This window comes from Pan paniscus, chromosome 6 (assembly GCF_029289425.2).
Source record: "Pan paniscus chromosome 6, NHGRI_mPanPan1-v2.0_pri, whole genome shotgun sequence".
NCBI classification, from domain to species: Eukaryota; Metazoa; Chordata; class Mammalia; order Primates; family Hominidae; genus Pan; species Pan paniscus.
In genome coordinates this window covers 111,290,981-111,309,868 of record NC_073255.2, presented here as the reverse complement: position 1 = coordinate 111,309,868, position 18,888 = coordinate 111,290,981, and the positions used below count along the sequence as shown (strand labels likewise).

Sequence of the window (18,888 nt, the reverse complement as noted above, 5' to 3'; positions counted from 1 at the left end):
GTATCAAAGACGGCCTCCTTTCTTCCAACTCACCACTGGCAGGACAGACACCAAAGATAACTGTTGATCATACCACGGCATATTCTTCACCCATAGAATAGTAGTAATAGGAAAGGCAAGAATTTTGATTGAAAGAGAATTTATTAATGATAAGGATTTTGTGCTAAATCAAAAGGCATAAAGTCTCTTGTCAAATAGGGAAGATATATAATATATTGTATTTGAATTTTCCCAGGAGTTTTAATGCAATCCATTTTACTTCATTTTCTCTCTTCTTTTCAGTTCTCATATTTATCATGAATAACATATGATCCTAGGTAAATGAAAACTAAAAGTTACACTAGAAGATATGACTTGGGCTTGTACCAATTACAGAAATGATTCCTAATTCATATTTTCCCATGCACCAGTAACTTCATAACAACTTTTACTTGTTTTCTTTTTGCTACTTTGTTTGCTTTGAATGTAACTATAATTACACTGTCTTATATAGGAGATATATAGGAGAAAATACTGCTGTTTCTCACCCTGTGATAGCAAACTGATTTAGTCAATCGGCAAAACTCAAGACCAATATCAAATGCCGTCTCATACAACTACAAGCTGCCAAAAAGTACACACTCTCACACACGTAGGGTACTAATAACTTGAAACAAATGTGAAAGATTTACACCAGATGAACTATAACCATGAAAATGACTTTTTGCTTTAGCCTTAAAATGTGACATCTTGAGATTCATACTCAAGTAAATCATTATCTCTTTCTCACATTTGAATGACACCTTGATTGGTAGATTATGTTGTAGAAGTAAATTATGTTGTCTCATCCTCCTACTACTGGAGAATTTATGGTACTTATGGTTTCCCATCACTCAAATAATAAGCAATGTTCTGTCCATCTAAATGTCTGTTTTTTTTCATAAAGGGAATAGAATATAGCCAGTGTCAAGTTGGTGCTATTTCTACCTAAGACATCTCAGATCTGACAAAAAAATGTTGTCGGCTTCTCTCATGTTCATTTAAGCGACGTATTTGTACTGAGGATTTTTAATGTTAAGTTCAATTAATTCTCTCTAGCATCCCACACCTCTTCTTCAGAACAATTATCACAGTAAAATTAAATTAAAAATGGCATAGTATATAAGGGCCCTGAAGGCAAGAGCGCCTGTTTGTCCTCTGTTATATTCCTGATATCTACCAGGTCTGGATCATAATGAGTGCACAATCATATATTTTGGATTATTGAATGAATTTTGAAAAATTTGCAATACCTTCGACTCACTTCAAAAAGATGACTGTAAATGTCATCAAGTTACTATAATACAAATCTTAAAACTCAATGAGCAAAAATTATATTAAAACTTTCAAAAAACAGAAACTCATATATTAGTCATACTTCTCCTTTGGAGGCTAGCAGTTTATCTAGTTTTAAACTATCATTTTCTCTGTGTTTCCAATGAAAAATATATATATATATTTATATAGAGAGATACAGTACTCTTTATATGTACTGTATCTATCTAAATATATATATACTGTTTGTATGCATATATGCTGTATGATATATTCATTTTTAACTAGTGTTGAACAACAGGATAATGTTCCATGTTAGCTAGTTAATACGAAACTGAAGAATTTGGCAAATGTTCAGTATGATATGAAGTATAAAGTAGGAAATCATCTAGCATTTAATGTAATTCTTTGGTGTACTGGAAAATTGCTTAGTGGTCACAGCTCAAAACAGAACATTTTTCTTAAATACATTTTTAAATTAAAAAAAAATGGGTATTAAGCCCAATGATGTGTCAGAGAGTGTTCTAGATGTATAAAATAAATTCCTTTAGCACTTTCATTTTAGTGGGAGGAAAGGAGAGAATAACAGGCAATAAATAAATATATACTGTGTCAGGAGGTGATAAGTGTTAAGAAGAAAAGTAGAGCAGGCACACAAAAGAGTAAGCTGGAGGTAGAGGAAGTATATTTTATTCAGGGTGGCTTGGGTTTACACAAGAGAATGAAGTTAATGAAGTCATTTAAGCTAATGTACAACAGCAGATTATTGAACACTCCCCAATCAAAAGAAAACCAGGCTTAAGAATGTCATCGCTGTATGATACATTCATTCATACTCCTTAGTTCTAGATAATGTCAATTATCATTGGTCTAAGCCAGGCTGAATTAAACAATGAATCCCATAATTAACCGCCAGTGAGAATTATAAATTGCTCTTGTGACTATGAAGGATGTCAGGTCACAGATTCAACTGTGCTGATTGCAGCAGTCACCAGAGGGAAGTTTATTCAGTATAAACGAGCATGAGGTTTCACATAAGTAATTTTTTTGTTTAAATTTAAATTTGCAACCTACCTTTAGTGCTATTATAAAACCAGTTGGGTTTGATTTATTTAACAGACTTCTGTACTGCTGAATAGAGTAGTCCACAGAAGCGTGTGTGTAAGAGAAAGCTCTTCTCTAAATCCTGTCTTTATCGGAGCCTGCCTCATGGATGTAAATTCTACATCCTATCCCTGTTTAACAAGTTAAATTTTTAAAAATATTATTTATTAATGAGTTACTATAATTGCTTCCCGAAAAGTTGAAAACTGTAGCTATAATAGTTAAAATATGCTCTAACGGCTGCCTTTATTACTTAAATTGCTTTTTATTGCAGAAAATTGACAACTATTTTTCCTTTGAATTGGAAATATAGGAAGGCATTGTAAGTAAACCCAGGCTATTTTTGTATTTCATCTTTCCCCAGAATTTCCTTTTCAAAATTCTTCATTTCTAACTTTATTCCATGAAGATATTTTTAGGAATAGTTAGTGTTATGAGTCATTGGCATGTTTTACACTTTCACATGGTGAATGACATTATACTAATATTTTTTGCCTTATCAAATATGATAAATATAAGATTTTCATTTGTCTAGAATAATCACCGCAATTTTGTTATAGCCATGATGTAGGCTCTCTCTATTGCATCAAAAAATGAAATAGGATATTCAAATTAATGTTTATTTATGTGAACATTCACACCAACACATATGTACAACTTTATGAACTGGAGAGAAAAGAATAAAAGCCCCAATAAATTGCTTAATACCCAAAAGGTGGGGAATGACTCTGCCAAGAAGCAGCAGCACTTGGATAGCTCTCATTGGATCCAAATCACAGTATGCCTCATAATGAGATTTCATTTGAGCCTATTAAGAATTCTCTGCCTGTGTCTGAGCTCCACCATCAGGAGGGTTGGAAAAGAGGAACTACAGTGATGATTCTAGTTGGAATATAAGATCTAAGAAGATGGTAACAGAAATGATGGAAGAGGAGGATGCCAGGAGACGTGAAGTGTGTGTATGCAATGGCTCAAGGACATAGATTCAGTACCTTGTCACAGGCAGCCTTGGTTCTGACTTCACGCTCTGTGACCTCACTGGCCACTTATTTTCTTCCTGGTTGCAACAATGAACAGTAGGCTTTTCATTTGAAGCACACTGCAGACCCTAATAGTTGCTAATCTAAGAGTCCTTCTGTTAACTAATTTTACAACATTTGTTATAATTAAAAGAGATTTTATCACCCACTCTTTCAGTTATTTTATGAAGTCACCCTGAGGACTGAAAACTATGACCTGCTATGATTGGAAACATGTTTTTTAAAATCAGGCAGAAAAGTAGGAATAAATCTGAAAGAGGAGACCAGCCTTACTTTTTTCTATATGTTCTTTCATCTTTTTTTTAAAGAAAATATGAAAAATATTACCAAAATGTTTTTTTCCAGGTACTCCAACATTTTGGCACTGGTTAATGCTTTATGTTACTTTTTCTTCCAGGAGCCTTGGCTGCCAAAGGGTAACCCTGCACAAGAACATGTTTCTTACTTACATTCTGAATTCTATGATTATCATCATCCACCTGGTTGAAGTAGTACCCAATGGAGAGCTCGTGCGAAGGGACCCGGTAAGTACTGCATAGTTTTGTTTTTACTTTTATTTTAAAGGATATAGTACCTGTAAATAGTGAACATGGTGTTCATGTTGGACTTAAGCAGCTGTTTACATGTGTAATCATATTTACTTCTACCGTGGAGTTTTGCATTTTGTGACGCATATCATTTCTATGTAGTTTCTGTAAGAAATTATAGCAGATAAGAATCATACAACAAACCATATATATATATATATATATATATATATATATATATTTTTTTTTTTTTTTTTTTTTTTTTTTTTTTTTTTTAGACAGAGTCTCACTCTGTTGCCCAGGCTGGAGTGCAGTGGTGGGATCTCAGCTCACTGCAACCTCCGCCTCCCAGGTTCAAGCAATTCTCCTGCCTCAGCCTCCTGAGTAGCTGGGATTACAGGCATGCAACACCATGCCCAGCTAATTTTTTTGTATTTTTAGTAGAAACGGGGTTTCACCATATTGGCCAGGCTGATCTTGAACTCCTGACTTCGTGATCTGCCTGCCACGGCCTCCCAAAGTGCTGGGATTACAGGTGTGAGCCACCACACCCGGCCCAAACCATGCATTTCTAAGACTAACCAGTAATTTATTAACATTTATGACAAATGTATTGAGCACATTTTGTGAACATAGATGATACTAGGTACACTAAGGCAGTGCTTCCCAGTGATCCTAGTGTGCCACAAATGGTTACAGGTGTGCCTAGATATTGATCCCCTCTTCATTCTGATGCCAAGTTGGGCTTGGCCCAGTCATCTCTCCTATGAGTAGCTATTCCCTTTTGCTAATGAACCATATAAATATGATCATGTTTTGTGTCATTATGCTTTGGAAAAGGTTTATAATGACACAGGAAATGCAAAAGTTAGGGCAACAGGACATACATCTCTGAAACTCATGCCCACATGCACAATTGCAACAAGCAAATATGGTGACTGTCCTCCTTCTATTTGAGTACTATAGAGAACAGGAGAGCTGAAATCATTTAGCTCCATTACTGAGAACCATTCTGGATTTCTTCTACCAGAATTGTCCTGAAAGTTGTTCAGAATAACCCATATTTGTCATCAGTCTTCTCTCTTTATACTCAAGAAACTGTTTTTCACAGTGATTTCCAATCCTGGCTGCACTTCAGAATCAACAGGGGAGATTTCATAAATATGAAATAGCTACTGTCCACATGGTACTAGAGAGTCAGTAGGTATGAGGTGGAGCCGAGGAATATACCCTGGATATTTCTTCTGTGCTGCCAAGTTTGGAAATCATCAGCCAACTACTGGATGAAGCAAATAAACTGGCAGGGGAGGACAGAGGAGGAGCACCTTGAGGCTCTGCTTTTTCATTGATATCAGTCCCTGGTATTACAAACTAACAAAAACCAGAACTAAAAAGGATTTTGGAGGTTATTTATCCCTGACTCCTCATTTTACATATCAGAAACTTGAGGATAAAAAGGCAAAGCGATTTGCCTCAAATCATATAACTGATTGGAGCGGGGAGCAGGCACTCAAATTCAGGTCTCCTTACTCTCAGTTTTTGTTCTTTCCTTTGCATTGTCACATGTGTCTCTGTAAATCAGTGAGGGCTTAGTAACACCAAACTGGTTGATTAGGTTTCCAGATCTACCAGATTAATTTTTTAAAAATCAAATCACTTTGGTGCTGTGATACCAAGTAACCATTTACTTTACAGAAATTTTTATTTATCAATCCAGTGTTTAAATAATTTATAATTGCAGCCTCTATTATTTAATAGTTATTTTGCCCTCAGTAAATATTTTCATCCCAAAAAGTCCCCAAGTACTTCTCTGCTTTCTCCTTTGCAAACCTGCTTTCCTTAATTTTAACAACAAATCTTTTCCTTATTTGTTAATGGACTGCACTTTAATTGAATGATTCAAAATAGTTTAATGATATAACTGTTTATTAGATTGAGTATGAAATTAGGAATATTTGATAATTTTTGTTCTGCAAAATTGGTGAATCCATATGTTTTATCCTAATGCAAATGTGGAGACAATACGCTGGAATCTAGTAACAGTAGGGACTATTATCACCCCAGGCCTGAATGGACAAGTGGAGGGAAAGGTATATGAACCCAAAGACAGAGAGGTGGTGTGGTAAAGGAGGCCCTGCGGAAACTGAAGACTTCTGTCTTAGGACACGGCCAGCCTATGGCAACCCCACAAAAGGAAGTGGAGAAATAAATATCCCTTGTTCACTCACTCTCATCTTCCAGTCTCTACTGATGGTCCCCATAGCTGAGCTCAACCAGAAACCAGAGGGCAAGGCAGCCCTGCTGGAGATGTACAGATTTATTTCTGTGGGCCCAGGGCAGTGGGAGCAGGATGGAAAGTGCATCTGGAAGCACAAATAGAAGCTATCTAGCTCACAGTGAAGGGCCAAGGGATATTTTCATTTTTGTTTCTCTGCTTAACTGTGTTATGCAAACATCTGTAGATAGCCTCATCTTTCAAAACTGGCTTTTGACAATTCTGCCAACCCAATAACTAAAATGCGTGAAATCTGCCCAGAGCATGCATCCTGTGTGACAGTGGCGTGGCATGGGAAAGCAGCTTAATTTGGCTTCTAATGGCTCCAGAGTGTTAATAATTTTTGCAGTATGAATATATGCAGAGAGACATTATAATCTATCTTTTAAAACCATGGCATCTGTTATCAGAGACAAAGTCCAGTCTTACCTGCAGAATAATGGGACCAAGTGTGTTTATCTTGATGAATTTTCCTTTTTAATGTCAATTGATTTAAAGAAAATTTATCTCTAATTTAATCTTTGCAACATCCGAGCAATGGATGGAATTATCCCCATTTTTAAAGCTGGGGAAACCGAGGCTCGGTGAGAGTAAGTATCCTCCGTAGCATGAGTACTTAGAGATGGGATTCAAATCCAGACCTATCTCACACAGGAGCCAACCTCTCTCTTCTTTACCACTTGGTGCTCTTGATTGTCTTTATTTATTGTCCTAGAAAGATGTCTTCTTAAAGAAATGGGCTCAGCCATTCCGAAGTGATCGCCGCCTATAACCAGACATGCCCACTACAGTTAATTAGGGAAGCTGAACCCCACTGAGGTGAAAACAGAGGTAGAAGCAATTAACTAAGAATCTCTCTGCAGAAAACAGTCACATTTTGGCTCTCCATTTCCCATTAAGAGTAGAAACCGTAGGAAAGTTACTCTCTGTACGGAGCAGGCCAAGAAATGAGGCTTCCGTTTTTGAATAATCAACTACATTGATCTGGGAGCATGCTCAGTCACATTACGAAGTATCATAATTCTTGAATAGACTCTTTCTCTTCTTTTTTTGGGAGTCTCACACCCATATCTCCCTGTCTCCCATCTGTAAATGTAAAAGGGACTTCTTATCCACTGTGAGATCTTGTTCAACCTATCTTCCTGAAATAGTCAAAATTCAGGGTTTTTTCTGAGTTTGCTACTAAATTATAGAAACCATGTAGCTTTATGCATCTAATGAGAATAACAAAAACTGCTCTACTCACTTCCCAGCGGTTGTCCTGGAGCCCAAAGAAGCATAAAGCTTTTCAAAACCCCCAAGGGCCTAATATTACAAGTGATTGCTCACAAGGTTGCTGTCAACTCTCACCTTATGACTAACTCCCTAGGTCTCTGTACTTGACTTTTCCAACAAATCTGTTACTCTATTAATTGCTCTTGGCAGTCTCATTCATTGTCATTGCTAGATGTTTCCACTTTCGTAGGCTTTTTAGGGGTAGACATGCCCAGGGACTCTGCCAGCCACAGCACATAGGCTGTCCCCCAGCCACCACTAAGTCAAAACACATATGCCCTGCAGCTCCTGTATCGCCTAGTAACCTTTAATAAACCCCATAAGCAGGTGTCTAGGGACCTGGCTCTGCCACTAGGCACCTGATTTCCTAGGAGAATATGAGTGTGAGATTTAGGGAGCCAGAGAAATTAACAGGAAACTTTCTTCTGTGTATAGAGGAGTGGGATTGATTCACCCAAACACACTAGGCATTCTTAAAGTATGTTTGAAAGGAAGGAAAGAAGCTTATCTTTATGACATGACTAGCACCTGGTTCTTCCAATGTATTTTTAACCTAACAGACTTGCTGGTTTTAGCTATGTGAGAGCAAACTTCCTAAGGAAAAACGATAAAACATTTTAAAGATAGAATTTTATCCCATCAATCAAGTACTTATTGACCACCAAAAATGTAACTTTTAGCCCTCAGGCTGAAATGAATTTATACTATTTTGGAAACATATCTGTGACATCCCCTTCATGATCCCTCGCAATGAGCCAAGTCTCACATGGAAATAGCTTTGTGAGTCTTGCAACCACACATATGGGGTTTGGTCACATTTTTACCTCTTTCAAACTGTATTTTTTCCACAGAAAACAAAGAGGCAAAAAATTTGGATATTTTTCTCTATATGCCTAAAAGAGCCCATTTCCCTCTGAAGTTAGACAAAATGAAAACAAGCCACCAATAACAAGCCACTTACAATGATCAATGGGGCAATATCATATGTGAGAACACACTGTGCTTCTTGCATATTTTCAAACGTCTGTTTCTTCCATAAGAGAAAATTTGGAAACACATGTCCCTCCTCAAATACATATAAACAGCATAGACTAAAACAAAATAACTACAATGACAAAACTTAATTCATGTCTGTAGATTGTGAAGCATACACTTCACCCAGAGGAAATGAACTAGGCTATTTGTTTTTAAGCACTTTCTCTATTTTAACACAGTCGTTTTCCAATGAGAGTTTTGTTAGATCTCTTATCTAACCCTCCATATACAAGCAACATAGGGTTGCTCTCTCTAGGCATGGGAAAATCAGTTTAAGAAAGGGAAGGAAATAATTCTCAAGAAGACATGTTTTATACATTATTCATCCTTGAAACTGCTTACGTGCCACCACCAACAGGAACACACATGGTGAAATTTGTATTGCATTTCACCTTGAAAATCCATATTCTGTCATAGAAGTCCAATTTCTTGAGTATCTTTTCTCATCCAAAAGATTATTAAAGTAGATTACAGTTGAAACTGTAAATTCAGGTATCATGAAAGCAGTTTTCCCCATTGTAATACATTTCATTATGAAGGGGATAAACAAGAACTAGAAAAGATTTTATTGCTATTTTCAAGACCCATCTTTTCTAGGATAGAATTCTTCACTTCTAAGGATACAGGCAAAATAGTATCCAAAGCCTGAGAATCATGTCATCGACATTACTAAGTCACATGCAGAATCATATATTTAAAATTACTTGAAATAAATTATTTTAAATACTGAATTTTTCTTGAAAAACTGACACTCTAGAATACATTAGATTAAGGTCCTCCCTAGCCAAGAAAAGTAGAGACAAGGGGAAAAAAAAGAAGAAGAAGAAGAAGAGACAAAGAAAAGCAGCCAAAAAAAAATTTGGGGAGAGAGAAGTTATTGAACATTGTCAATCTACAAATATTTATTGAAATTGCAACTAATATGAGAACGACAACCACAGTTATAAATAAAGAAAAGCATATCTATCAGCATGTCATCTGTCAGTAATTCGGGCATATGTTTTCTTCAAAAAAAACCCACAATACATAATTTTTAAAGACAGTTTGTTCTTAAGCAAACTAAAGACAGACAGAGGGGTGGGTTTTGTGTGTTTGTTGTTGTTGTTTGTTTGTTTTCATTTTGGACCAATTCAGGGTCACTGAATCAGCAATGATTTTCCTCACCAATGCCCATGGGGATATATTAAAAAGTTATTTTTTGAAGAGGAAGTTTGCCTTATCCCAAATGTTGTCACACTATTTCTATAAGGTTTTTCTTTGGTTATTATTTTGTTGAGGGTAAGGAAAACACACACACACACACACACACACACACACACACACAATGCCCTGTCCTCACTGTCAGTGGAGAATCCCTGTGGATTTATGGTCCTTTTCCCATTAAAGTAGTTTCTTCCCTGGGTAGTTTTTGGAAAGTTATATTATCTTCTGAACGGCCAAGGGTGAGAATCTTATTCCTTCCATGTTCTTTTTTTTAAAAAAAGTTAAACTCAAAATAACTCATGGCATAAAGAGGGGCTGAATACATCCTCAGTTTATTGAGTGATGTGAAAATTGCCCATTGTTATTTGTGTCATTTGAGCATTTCATTTCCATAATATCTGAAATGTTATTTTATTTTATTTTTTTTGTTCTATCTGCTCATTCGATGAGCTTCATGTAGAAAGTCAGGAGGCAGAATTAAAAGCATTGTTCTTGCTGCATCTAAAGGAAGCTAGCAGGATACTTGTCATTTTTTAGAAATAAATTTCTCTCTAATTTTTTTTATCTGGTTCTGAAAGGCACAATGCAGAGAGATTAGTTTTTACTGGAAACCTGAGCACTTTGCACCTCAGAAACTGAAACAATCGAGTCCTATTTTCTATAGCCTCTTATATAAGTAAAGTCAAATGAGTTCCAAGTTCTGGAAAGCAACATGAATGTCTTCTAACCTTTATTTTTTCAGAACAATTGAGCCACCAGGCTGTGTCGGAGCTTCTTCTTAGGTAGTCATAGGAAGATTAGCTTAGAATGGATGCTCAGAGCCAAGACGCTAGAGAAGACAAAACCCAGGGTGGAAACTGGACTCCTGCCCAGCCCAAGGGAGGCTGGTGCAAGGGACAGTATGTAAATGTGACAGAGGTAACCGAGATAGCAGAGTTTTTGAGATGAGAGGTCAATGGTAAATAAAACCAGATTGAAATGATCTATTTCAGTAGCTTATGGAAAAAACTAGATTGGGAACGAAAGTGTATGATGTATTTGAAGGACAATGCAGAGACAGTAATGCCAAGATGTGGTAATGGAATGAAGTATCCTACCCTGGTCATCTATGCTACTTCAGTTTACTTACATGTCAAAACCAATAAATGGTCTTTTAACCAAGGTCACATGGTACAGAAAAGTATAGAGGATTTCTTTATTCCTTTTTAAAGTTATTATTTATAATTGGATGCTTTCTCATACAGATTTGAAGGAGAATCTCTTCCTAAAGTGGATATAAACATATACCCAATCTCCAGTTTCTTTCATTTGGCCGATCTTGGTGGTACCTCTACACATGAAATCAGTGACTTACAAATGGTATCTTGTGACATGTTTTACACAGAAAGTCTTCATCTCAAAATTTGCAGTTAGCTTCCCCTGCTTTGAGAAGGCTGTCATGAACTTAGTGCAGAATTTGTTATATATTTGTTTTTATTGTCAAAGAGCTTCCAATTGAGTTGGTAGAGGTTTGCACACTCCGTTAGGGTATGTTGGATCATTGCTGGAATGTTGTGAAGTGACACTTGATTTGATATTTGTTGTGCTTAGCTGGATTACTCCAGATTACATCATTGTTCTTGCTGAACTTCAGGATCTAAATCCTCGCTCTTCTACTTAACAGATGAATCTTTAATGTTGAGTAAGTTACTTAACCTAACTGTGCCTTGCTTTCCTAATGTATAAAATGGAGATCATAATAGTACCTTTCTCATAAAGCTGTCTGTGAAAAATAAGCTAATATGCCTAAAGTCCACAAAACGTCATCTGGCACACAACTCTCAAAAATCAGCTGTCATTATTTGTATTATCGTTGTTAGCTTTATCATTAGGGCTTTATCACCTGTCAATTACAAACTGTGGCACCTTGTTCATTTCTGTGTGGTACAGAGCAGGAGGTGTGAAACTCAGGGCACTTGTAAAACACTGCTTAAATCTAAAAGGGACTAAGCATAAAAGTAGAATACACATATGTAGAGGCTTGTAAATAACAAATAACCTGAAGGGCTGTTGTCTGAAAATATACAGCTAAATCAGTGGTGGCTTGAGCATCCCTAATGAAGAGTGATATAAGACTCTCACTATACCATATAGAGAAAAAACCCTAAGAGTACTAAGTGGTTAACTTTTATTCCCCTATCACATTTCTTTGTTGTTGTTGTTGTTGTTGTTTTGTTTTTTAATCAGAATTGTGTAGAGCCTACACTTCTGTTTGCCCTGGTATTGTCTTCTTAATACTTCCAAAGTGCTTCCTTTGCCAATTTCAGGATCATCTCCTGCTGTATTTATCTCAGATGAGACTTTTTTCTCCAGTGTTTGTTTTTAATTCTTTTCCTAAACACACCAAATCACAACCACACAGTTCCATAAACTCAAACTCATTTTCTCTGAGGCTTTATCAGGAATCATCTCAAGATTGCATAACAGACTCACTTTTAATTGAAAATGTTGCATCCTTAAATTCCTCTGGAGAAAGATTGCAGTATTTTCCTACAAAGCTGCTTACTGCTAGACTTTCTGATGAAGTTTCTACTTCATTCAGCTGGCTTTAAAGACTGTACAGGTTGACAGTTTTCCAGGTGAGCCGAGGGTCTTTTTGTCCCTTAGTTTATCAACTGAACTGGTATTTTGACAAAAAGTCCTGTAATTCCTCCTTATGAGGTTTTAAAATATATGTGAATCACAGTCAGGATGTTTCTCATTGGGTTGTGAGTTTACTGCAACAGGAGTGTACAACAACAGGAGTTGCAGTAAATTCACTGCAACAAGTACTGAGGAGACTCTCTCTGAACCCTTAATTCTTCCAAGATGTGGTCTGCATCAGCATCACCCGGGCTTCGGTTAGAGATGCAGAATCTCATGTAGGCTTTTACATGGGCATCTTGCGTGGAGTTGAGGTTTGGGGTACAGGTCCTGTCACTCAGGTAGTGAGCATAGTACCCAATAACTGGTTTTTCAACACATACCTTCCTCTCTCCCTCTTGCCTCTAGTAGTCCCCAGTCCCTGTTGTTTCCATGTTTATGTCCTTGTGTGATCAATGTTTAACTCTCACTTGTAACAGAGAACATGTGATACATGTTTTCCTGTTCTTGCATTCATAAATTTAAGATAATGGCCTCCAGATGCATTTATGTTGCTGCAAAGGATATGATCTCATTCTTTCTTATGTCTGCATGGTATTCCATGGTGTATACGTATCTTCTGTATCTATAATAAAAGGAGAAATTTAAAAAACTAAAAAATAAAATTAAAAGATTATTATGCTTAAATAAATAAATAAGAAATGCAGAATCTCAAGCCCCACACCACACCTTCTGAATCAGAGTCTCAAATTATTTCTCATGGACAAAGGCTGACTGGTGAAAAACGAAACTTGTGTGATGACCCCATGAAGTGGGACCCTTTCCATCATTTTTTTGTTTGTGTGTTTGTTTGTTTTCTCTGTAATTGCTCTTTTTCTGAGGAAATACAGTTTGGGATGGAGGGGTGGAAAGAAGGGACTCTGAGTATATTTGATTCAGAAAAAACTTATTTTCTTTTAATTGAAATGATAAGGGGAGCAGAAAAGGACATGCTTTTAAATGAACCCCATGTAAAGATGGCCATTGCAGAAAAAGTATTCAATTGCATACATAAATAGGACTTCAGTGGCGAGCATCCTTCTTAGTGTCACATGTAATTGAATTTGGCTGATAAATAAGCCTTGCGTCTCTTCTTTATGAGAAAAAGTGCTTATGGATTTTACATGTAATAGGTTCAAGGGTTTTGAAAAGTTCTGGATGATTTGCATGCAGTGTAAATAATTTAAAAATGTGAACTATTGTTACGAGGTGAAAGCGAGTATACTATCAAAATTTAACTACGATGTTTATAGGCAACTATATTTTTAAATATTTTATTTGAGGATTATCTCAAGACCAGAAAGGCATTAACATAAACTACAAATCATGAAGGCAGGAAGTGTCTCAACTAAATAGATAAACTAAATAGATAAATTGGGGGAAAAAGATTACTCCTGAAATGTAGATGGACTGTTATTGAGCTACATATCCTGTAATATCTGAATCATATAAGACCACTTTTTGAAGAAAATTGTTTTATTTAAATTTTCCCATATGATTATCCTACTACCATAATTTTCATGTGATGTTACAGGGTATATATTACAGTGGTTCATTATCTGAAATTGATTAAAAATAAAATGGTGATGGCTGAGTAGCTCCTGTCTGGCAAAAACCTCTCACAGATAACAACTACAATCCCTGAACAAAATATAAAAAGAAATTATCTGAAGACCCTGGAGAGAGACCAAGACAGGGAGATGCTAGAAAGAAGATGAGACTTTAAAATGGAGATAGTTGTGAGTGGAGTTCCCTTGGTTTTATCCCTTTCCAGGACAGGTAAAACTCTGATAGAAAACTCTCAATTTTACTGACTTGAATAATATAAGACAGAATTTAGGGCAGCTACAGCTCCCCAAAAGTGAAGGAAATAAATCTCAAAAAGAAAAGAGTCAGAGAAGAGGGGCCTCAGATTCTGTGTATATACTTGTGTGTAGTCTTTCACTGACCACATAACCATGTGAATGTGGAGTCCATGAGCACATCATACTTGTTTAATATGTATTATTTAGTGTATGAATGAAAAGATGATCTAACAGCCATACCCTTCATAGAGCATTCCAACAAGCTAGAATACCTCATATCAAATGTATTTACTTTAAGAGGTCTGACAGAGAAAAGAGAACATCTCAAGGTAGGATTAGGGCACCTTTACTAATCTTTAAAGGAGGTTCTTCCATTGTCCCTTGTTTGACATTTGGAAGTTGTTTAACACTTCAGTAATGAACCACAGTAAACTTTGTTCCAGATGAAAAGTGTTCTTTTATGTTGTAAAGTGAAAGGATAGATGGAAAAGGATAGCTTAAAGAATGCTACAAAATGGTGCAAATGGCCATGGAATATTCACATGCCCCTTGGGCAGCCTTTGCCTATACCCAAAGGCACATACGCATGCCCAGTCTGAAGACCATAGCGCAAAGGGAAACACCTGTTTGACCAAGACTGCAGGGGATAAATGACAGGGTATAGCAGACCTTAGGGACTGCCATCCTCTAAAGAACTCACACTGGAAACCTAGAAAAACTTGACAAAAATTTAAGATGCCCCCACAGGAATCCATCCAGCATTGTAAGTTTTCTATTGATGTCAGCAGCCTGACCGCTGCAGATATGTACTGATCTTTGTAGACATTTGTAAGAATTGTAGTGCTGTTAGGTAAAAAGTTCCCTGGAATTTATTTGTCAGATCATAGATAAGCAGCTCTTGTTTGGATACTTGATAAAATAATATTGAATTAGGAGTTAAAATGTTTTCAATCGAACAACATTATAAACACTACCCAAAGCCATATTCATTTTGATTTAATAAGCAACTGCTGCTCACTTTCTATATAAATATTATTGGGTTTAAGTCCTGAGGGTGGAGATGGAAGAGGCAGCAGAGACATAAAGATGATGAATCAGGTAGAAACATATTTAACAGCAATTACATATTCACTCAATATGTAGTCTAGATATACATTAAATAAAACTTAATAAAAAAATTAACCTGGCCAATTTAACCAACATAGACCACAAATCTTTATCATTCAGTCTCTCTTAAAATGTCTTTTCCTTCAGGTAAAATATTTAGAAATTGACTTATTGATTCTTCCTCACCTGTTCAAGTAAACATCACTTCACACTCTTCCCTCTGTGCTAAAGCAAACTGATAAGAAAACATTTTTTGAAGCTTCAGGGAAATGTAAATAACTATCTTTAATCATTAGAGATCATGCTGAACATATAGCAAAGTTTATTTCTGTTTTGAAACAAAACTTGGCAGAAATAAAATTGGCAGCTTTGATTCAGTGCAAAGTATTGTGGAGTTGGTACTATTTAGACCATTTCGAAATAATTTCTAAATATTTTATTTATTAATATGTTTGTATAGTGGGGAATGTGGTTTTAGTTGTTTGCTGTAAGTTTCCAAACATATTTATTTGGCCCTCTAGTAACTAAAGAAACAGAGAAGATACTCTTCAGGCTCTTCATTTTGCCTCAGTTTTGTCCATGCGAATTTGAAAAGTAAATCAACAGTCAGCCACCTCTTTTACTGTAAAGTAGCCTGTATTGCAGCCCGCCAAAAATAGAAAAGTTGGAATAAAGTAGAATGTGTTTGACTTTGGCAGAATCTGCTAATCTGTTCCTTGTAAATTTTCACACAAACTGGGTAGATTATTTAATATTAATAACAGAAGCCCCACTAGTCTGATCCATTTTTTCTCCTCTGACTTAACTGAGAAGAGAATTTTTAACTGTCTTAAAATAGGCTACAAAAATTACTTTTTTTAGAAATCATTGTACATAGTGGCACTTATTTGTTTATGTATCTGTCTCCCCACCGGAAGGTAACTTCTTTGATTGCAAGCATTGAACTTTATCTTTGCAGCCCTAGCCCAGGATTGGACACAAAAATGCAAGCACAGTTACTGCATCAAACTTAGCCACTGTTTTGAAAAACCAAAAGAGCTTATCTAAAGTATGCATTTTAATCAAATCCTGGCAGAATATAGGAAACATATGGCTGTTATTTTTAATTCTCCTTTGCCAAATTTGTTTTACAGCAAAACAAAACTAAAACATCTCACAAAATGTTCCTTAATGTGTTATTGTACCTAACCATATGAAATCAACACAGAAGCTGAATCTAATAGCCCAGTTTTACCAATGAGAGGGAGAAATTGCAGTCGTTTTTTTTGTGTGTGTGTGAAAGCTAAGAGTTTTTGTGCACACGAAATGTATCATGAGAATTAAGTATACCCTGAAAATGAAATATGCACAGGCTTGGCCTTGCCAAAGTTTTCAGAGCGCTTACTTTTGGCAACACTTCCCTGGGTCTTCTCTTTGTGAACCTGTGAAGACGGTGAGTTTCTTAGGAGTAGGGACTCTGTTTGACAACTTTGGATCTTCTAGCCTACTGCCTGCAATACAGTACAAGCTCAATAAATATTTGATAAACCACATTCCAAATCTGCATTCTCTGTGATCCCCCAGCCCCTCAATTTTCCTACTCTATGGTTTCAAAGAGTGATAGGACAAAATGTGTGTGTAGTCCCTTCCTGAGGTATTGGCATTTTAGTAAGGAAAACAGCTTTAAGCTAAAGAAATGAAACCATATGGCATGTCAGGCATTCTGAAGATGATGGAAGGCATTCTGAATGGCAAGATAGTATTCCTTAGCTCCCTGTTATACATGGTAATAGGCCTGTAGTGCAAATGATGCCAAGAATAGTTCATGGTGGATTTTCAATTGCTTAAAAGTAGGACATAGGCCATGATCATTGCTTTTCGTTGTTTCCACAGATCAGCTCTGGTCTCCTTTCTATTTCTCATACTTAAGGTCTTCCTCTATTTCTCATACTTAAGGTCTTCCTCTACCCCCACCACAACAGAAAAACACCTCAAAACATTGATTACCTATTATAAGGTTGGTCTTGTTTCTCAAAAACAAAAATTCCAAAGCAGTTTACATTTGGAGGCACTCTTTGCTATCGATGGTTCTTGAACATATTGCCACACAAGATTTCCTATGTTATGTAGATTAGAGGAATTTTCTTAAGTGTCCTTGAAAAATATAATAGGAAATAAATTCACTACTGAACATCTATCTTCTATGAAGTTTTGAGGTTGACTTGATTTATTAGACTAAGGAAAACCTGTGTTCTATAATTCTGATTCCATTTTTAATCAAATTATTATAAACGCCCTTTGGGGCATTTTGTGGAAAAGATAGATTAAATAGTGTACCCAATTAAAAAACTGAAGGATCCCTTCCACTTGAAAGTTACATACTGCTCAACAAACTGTATGTTTTATCAAAACATGAACTGGTAGTAAGGGCACTGAATAGTGATATGACTCATTGAAGCCAAAGTGGATAATATGGCTTTCACTTACATATCATTCACAGTGGCAATTATCTCTTTTTATATTAATGAAGAAAATAAAATAGAGTATAACTCACAAATTTTATCTATTTTTGGCTTCAAGTATTTCTTGTTTTACTTGGAAGTGATGCATTTATATTATTTGAGTGCAGATTTTTGTCTTGCAATTTGGGAGATCATACTACTTAAACAAAATTACACTGGTGTGACTTATCTTTAGAAAGCTAGTGGAAAGTTGCTTAGCTTATTTGATCTGATCTGAGTGACTTCCTTAATACCCCATGCTGCTAATTAAGAAACCATCTCAGAATGGAGGTAAGGACTAACCCTAATCAAGAGGCCCCATCATTTTGTTTAATGCCTGGTTTACTCCATCCTTGACAGAAAGGTTATAATTAAGTCAGGGGCTATATGACAATATCTTATTCATGTTGATACTCCCAGAGCTAGCTTAGTTCCTGGCTCATAGCAGGTGTTCCATAAATATTTGTTGAATGCAACTGAATTACCTTGAATATCTTGGGCACAGGATTCTTAATCAGGGGCCTAAATTAGAAATTCTGAAAAATAGTTTGAAAACAAAAAGAGAGATGAGGTGTGGTTCTGTATATTTCTTAAAAAATTATCAGGTGACACTGATAAACCACCTTAGTTATGAAACATCGATCTAAGTGCTAAACTATTTTTGTGAAAAATTCCAATAGTCAGCTTGATCACCTAGATATTTCTAATTATTTTCATGAGGTGTTTCTTTTAAAAATGAATAGACTGGTGATTTTTAAAATTTGTGTGAGCTTTTGAGGCCTTTAGCCTCCAAGCAATATCTTGCGTCAAACCCAAATATGGTCAATTCTCATTTTTATTCATGAATTCCACCTTTGCAAATTTGTCTTTTCCTATAAATTATTTGTAACCCCCAAATCAATACTCCTAGCAGATTCGCTATCATTCACAGACATTCACAGAATGTCCAGAAATTGGAGCCACCTGATGTACAGCTCCCAGCTGAGGTTAAACAAGGCAATGCTCTCTGTGTCTTCTTGTTTCAGTTCTCATACTACGAACAAATGTCCTTTTTGTGGTCTATTTAGTGCCACAATTTTTACA

At 36.1% G+C, this 18,888-nt stretch overlaps 1 protein-coding gene across 1 annotated transcript in view; it reads left to right on the top strand.

Annotated features, from left to right (window-relative positions):
* Nucleotides 1–18,888, top strand: part of CALCR (calcitonin receptor) — a 150,116-nt gene that overhangs the window by 109,856 nt on the left and 21,372 nt on the right. The window contains exon 8 of the mRNA XM_003809722.4: nucleotides 3,835–3,961. Within this exon, the coding sequence (XP_003809770.1) occupies nucleotides 3,835–3,961 (127 nt within the window). The remainder of the gene's footprint in view (nucleotides 1–3,834; nucleotides 3,962–18,888) is intronic.